The sequence below is a fragment of the Octodon degus genome, unplaced genomic scaffold, assembly GCF_000260255.1.
Source record: "Octodon degus isolate 3935 unplaced genomic scaffold, OctDeg1.0 scaffold00019, whole genome shotgun sequence".
In the NCBI taxonomy this organism is placed as follows: Eukaryota; Metazoa; Chordata; class Mammalia; order Rodentia; family Octodontidae; genus Octodon; species Octodon degus.
This window is the reverse complement of record NW_004524595.1, coordinates 21,861,263-21,867,262: the sequence shown is the minus strand read 5'-3', so window position 1 is coordinate 21,867,262 and position 6,000 is coordinate 21,861,263. Positions and strand designations below refer to the sequence as shown.

Genomic DNA, 6,000 nt, shown 5'->3' with positions numbered 1-6,000 from the left:
TTGATCCCTGGCATGCTGTGCCGGCCCCATACCCAGGGCGCACTGAGACAGTGATTGAGACTGAGCATGGTGGCATGTGCCTGTAATCCCAGTGCTTGGGAAGCTGAAAACAAGAGAATCATTACATGTCTGATCTACATAGTCAGACCCTGTACACCCTGTAGACACTGTACTAAAATACATACAAAAACAAAACAAAAAAAACCCTAATGTTTGGATTATTCATTTGGTTAAAAGGATCACAGTGCTGTAATTATTTCATCACATCATTTATTGCTCATTAAATTATTCAAACAGTATTAACTGAATATATACTCTACATAAAGTATCAAGCAAAGTGCTAGGAATACAGCAGTGAATAAATTGGATAGTCTCTGACTTCATAGATGCCACAGTGGTGGAAAAAAAACTGTATTTGTTTTGTTTTTTTTTTTTGTGGTGCTGGGATCAAACCCAGAACCTTGTGTATACTAGGGAGATTCTATCACTGAGCCACACCCCAAGCCCAGAAAAAACAGACTTTAAGCAAGAGACTAAAAATAAAATTCTGGAATATTCTTTTTGGAAAAGGAAAATAATGGTCAGGTATCAAAAGCAATCTAGAGTCTAGTCACTTCCTGTCAGAAAACTATGTTTAATCTGGACCAAAAGGATGAATTAGCCACACAAGGGGCCTGAATGGATGAAGGACTCTTCAAAAGCCACGTAGGTGGCCACAGACAAAGTCCATTAAGCTGGATCCTTGAGAAAAAGGGGGCTGGAGGTAGGAGCAGCAGAAGTAAATCTATGGGAAAGAAGTGAGCACTAACGTCCTTGAAGATAGTTCAGGGATTTTAGATATGAAGTGATGGGATCCGGTTGGTATCTTTAACTTCTGTTACATGTCTCAAATGAGCAAAACAAAGTACAGAAGCCTCTGAAACAATAGCACAGGTGGGAGAGTGACGGCCAGAACAGAATGCTACCAAGAGAACACAAAGATAGAAACAGAGAGAAAATTCCGCAACCTCAGGAGCCAGACACCTTGCGACTCACTGCTCAGTGAAGTTAGGCAAGTTATTTAACTTCATAACACAGGAAACTTCATCTGTAAACAGTACCCAAAAGAAGACTTGCATGAAAACTTAGTAAGACAGCTCATGTAAAATACACTCAAACAGGACCTCCCTCACAGTCAAGGCTTAATAAATCCTCAACATTTTTTAAGAGGCAGTATTGGTAGGATTTGGTTATTAATTTGAGAGACAAATTTTCAAGAAGAATTTGGTAATACTGTCTAGACTTGTACAGGAAGCTTAATGATCCAAATGAATAGAAAACTTCTTAAGTAAAAGATCTGTTGCAAACTCATAAAATTACTCTGGTAATTTGATTATTGCTTCTTCCAAGTTTTTAGTAATACCACATTTTTAAAATTCTATTTTTAAATTTCTTGATCATTTTAACAGATAAGAAAGGGGTAAGTGAGTAGACTGTGATAAAGGCTGCCATATTGCACAGACGTTTTCTATTTGGGAATTCTAACACTTTTTTTTTCTCTAAATCAGAAAACTGGAAGGCAGTATTCCAAAAGATTCCAATTAAAAACTTTCTTAAATGGTATTTTAGGTGTAAAACTTTAGCTGAAAATTTGTGACATAAAGACTATCCTTAAAATACTCAATTGTTTTATTTCAAATTTTAGCTCCTCCCTCTCTCCTCCTTTCCTTTTTGTGTGTTGAGGATTAAACTCAGAGCCCTGCACATGCTAGGCAAACACTCTAATCACTGAATTACTAACCCAGACTTTTAATGTTTTTTATTTTGAGACAAGATCTCACTAAGTTGCCACCACAGGATGGAGGAGCTTGTGGTCCTCCTGGCTCTTGCTTCTTGGGTAGCTGGGGTTATAAGCATGTGCCACCACACCCAATTGCTGGCTGCTACTTTCAAAACATTAATTTCATAATGTTGTTAGTAAATTTTGAAATTCATAACCATTTTTGGCATAATGTGCTGAGCACTGTAAAGTACTTTATATGTATTAACATATTTTTTGAGGTTATAAAGAAAATATAAAATACTGTCCCCAAGAAAGATGCCAAAAGAAAAAAAGAAAACTACACTTCATCTGACTTAAAATTTCTGTACTTCAAAGAGACAATTAAGAAAGTAAGGGCCAGCCAAATAGCTCAGGCTGGGGAATCCCCAGGCCTGCCATGCTGGCCCCGCCCCTAGGGCCAGCAGAGATGGCAATTAAGACTGGGCGTGGTGGCCCAGCACTTGGGAGGCTGTAAACAGGAGGATCACTATAAGTCTGATCTACGCAGTGAGACTCTGTACACCCTGTCCTAAATATATATAAAAAAAGTAAAAGTTAAAAAAGAAAAGTAAAAGGAAGACCACAGAGATTTACATATTGTACACCTAATAAGGGGCTGATCATATAAGAATATATAAAGAACTCTTACAAGTCAATAATAATCAGGTAAATAACCCAATATAAAAATGGGCAAATGATTAGATTTCTCAACCTCCCCAAACAAAACAAAACAAAGATATAAAATGGGCAAAAGACACACAAAAAGATGCTCAACATCATTAGCTACTTGGGAAATGCAGTCAAAACAGTAAGAATATCTCACACCTGCCAGAATAAATGACTGAAAAAAACAGGTAACAATAAGTATTTGGTAAGGATGTGATAAAATTAGAACCAGTAGTCATGGCTGGTGGGAACACAGAAAGGTATGGTCAAATGTGGAAAAGAGCCTGGCCTCAGAGGTTACAGTCAGACTTGGGTATATGACCCAGAGTTACCAGCTATCTACCCAAGAGAAATGAAAATATCCACAGAAGCTATACACAAACATTCATACAGATATTATTCAAGAATGAACCTTGAAAACCTTATAATAAAAGAGAAGCCAGACATAAAAATCACATGTTCGAATTGAGGAATTAGCTCGGCACTGGAGGGCTTGCCTCCCATGCCCTGGAGTCAATCCTCAGTGTCTGTGTGTTTAGGGGTGGGGGTACAACACCCATGCTTTTACGTGAAATGCCCAAGGTAGGCACATCCACTGAAACAGAATGGATTCGTGGTTGCTAATCCTAGTATCTACAGCAGAGACCTCTGGGAAACAGGATGTGACACTGAGGTACTGGTACTGAGCTTCTACTTGTGGTGACAAGAACTCCTAAAGCTGACTGTGGTGATGGCTGCCCAAGACACAGTATACTAAAACTCACTCAACTATTTACTTTCAATGAGTGAATTGTACAGTATATGCAAATCTCATCACTTTCCACGTGAAAAACTTCCTTTTGAGTTCACAGTGGACTGCCACTGGACTACACAAAAAGCTACAGCCAGTATGTGAACAAATTCCAACGTCACTTTATTTATCAATAAAGAAACATTCTTCTGATATTTTTTAACAGTTTAAAAATGAAAAATCATCCTCAGATAGAGGCCAAACATAGTCTGACCTGGATGGTATGCTATTTATAATAATAAATAGCTGCATCATAATGTAGCTGCACATTCGAAACAGTAATGTCATGTGAGTACACACATGGAGATCTCTTAATTATCTTCCAAAAACATGTCATGTTTATTACTTACTTTTAACTTTTCTCTTAAATCATCCTTTTCTGCCATAATTCTTCTTAAGTCAGATAAGGCAAGTTCTTTTTCCTTTTCCATAATATTAATGAGACTACTGGGGATGGTGGTGTGCGTTGATTCCTGCCTTAGTGCACATAATTCTTCCTGAGCCTTAAGAATTGAAAGATATTATGGATAAGCTCTGCTTTAAAAAAAGGAATACTGAACACATACTATTTTCACTCTCTTTCTGAATGCCAACAAAATGAGAGTAAAAGGATTAAAATTAAATAGTAACACCAAAAGGACATGGAGACTGAGAGGTGGCAGTCACATAACGTTGAAAACTAGATGGCAGACGGACAAGTAGGAATTAACTAAGCAGACTTAACAAAGCTCAAATCTAAGCCAACTAAGAGGAAAGCCCAGAACTGGATCAACTTGTACAGTCAAATTCTAAAAAAGTTCAAAACATGAAAATGGTTCTGTTATCTTGACCTTTTCACCTGTACATCTTTTCTCTCATCAACGTAGCCCAGCACTTCATGGAAGATGAACAAACTTAGGGGACAGACTAGGCTTCCTGCAGACTCATGGTGCCCTCTGACAACAGAGGCTAGGTAAGGAAGCCAGGCTATCCAAATCCTTCCTCCCTTGAGATGTTTTTTTTGTCACTAGAGGGTAGGCTCTTAACAGCCACCACTGTAAACAGTGGTTGTTTACCCACGGCTGTGCCTGGGATTTGGGCATATAGGGGAATGTCTAGATCAAAGATAAACTTCACTCAGAACCAGGTACTTATAGAAGAAGGCGACTATTTCTTTTCTTTTCTTTTCTTTTTGGAGGAACTGGGGATTGAACTCAGGCCCTTGCCCTTGCCAGGGAAGCACTTATTCTACTGAGCCATCTTCCCGGCCCCTGCAACTATTTCTAATTGACCTAAAACATACATAGGCTAGAAAGGATGAAAAATAAATATAAAAAAACTTCTGCTTTGAGAATTAGATAAAAACAGAAAGTTCTACTAATATTACAAAGTCAATGTTACAGAAATCTACATGATGTATATTGGTTCTATTATAGTTATATATAACTAGTTCTAAGTAATCAATTGGAAGTTTATCATAATAAACTTCTTACTTCATTATATAAGACACTTAGTTTATCTCTTTCTGCTGTCAATAACTTAACATTGCACTGTATATCTTCCATATATTTTTCAAATCTCTCTAGCATACGCTGAAGTTCATCTCTTTCTCTTGTGACCACATGAATTTCTGAATTGTAATCACCCTGAAACATAATAAAAGAGAAGTTATCATTTGTCATTAATTAAAACATGGTTATCACTAAGACACTGGTAATAAGACCTACAGAAAGACACCAATGAACAAATAGCACATACTCTACAATGTAATTAAGTAGATGAAAGCCCTGGCAATACTGGTGGAAATTTCCTGGACTTCAGGTTCCCAGGAAGGGACTCAGCCACCAATGATATTACTTGTCAGAGTCCATCGGATGTGTTGACAACTCTGAAGTTGCTCATATTAGTGGTGCTTACAATGTAAGTTCTGGAATACAAGCATAAGTGATATCTAGGAACTTGTTATACATACAGATTTGTAGGTAGTGACTTAGAAACTCTGAGGGTAGGGTCTAGTAATTGTTTTACCAAGACTTCCATGTGATCTGGTACATAATTTCTGAAAATCACTAGTTTAGAATCCTTCCCAGGGAAGGGACCAGGGGAGTATGGGCATACCTTTCACCCAGCATACATAACAGCATAGCACACTCTTGATGTTTTCCATGACTGAATATCAAGATTACATGAGGTACATTTCTGCAGTCAGATGAAGGTAAACATTTCTGCCAGGCAGTATATATTAAGGACAGTCACTAAGTATTTCTAATGTTTCTAGAACAAGTATATGCCTACTATTCTAGAACAGTTTAAAAGACTCACATCTTTGCTATTGTAAAAAAAAAAAAAGTAAATTCATACTATTTCAATATTAAAGCACTAAATGTAAAGGGCCTAGATAAGGACAACAGGATAATTTGACACACTGTGAAGAGTTCCAGCCTTTATTATTCAATATCAACTGTGTACATACGATGGCTAACATGAGGTGAAATATTTACTGCTCACTGTCTACTTGGAAACAAGGTATCCTCATGACCAAGCAAGTAAAACTCAAGCCTCAATGGATGAAATTAGCTAGCTTGACCCCTTAAAGAACAAGATGTTTTACAGGAGAAAGCAGAATAGGATTTCAGGATATAAAGTCTAATACTATAAAAGACAAACTGTAATGACTATATCTAAGGAAATCATATAGAAAGGAAGCAGTGTATATAGATTCTAGAAAAAGGAGAGCTCAATGAATAAAGATTTAGAAGTCTAT

General features: G+C 37.2%; 1 protein-coding gene across 4 annotated transcripts in view; it reads right to left on the bottom strand.

Moving 5' to 3' along the window:
* Cep135 (centrosomal protein 135) overlaps positions 1–6,000 on the bottom strand; it is a 125,014-nt gene that overhangs the window by 94,111 nt on the left and 24,903 nt on the right. For all 4 annotated transcript variants that reach the window (XM_023711126.1, XM_023711127.1, XM_023711129.1 and 1 more), the window contains exons 12-13: positions 4,730–4,882; positions 3,608–3,760 (exon numbers count right to left, since the gene is read on the bottom strand). In XM_023711126.1, the coding sequence (XP_023566894.1) occupies positions 3,608–3,760; positions 4,730–4,882 (306 nt within the window). The remainder of the gene's footprint in view (positions 1–3,607; positions 3,761–4,729; positions 4,883–6,000) is intronic.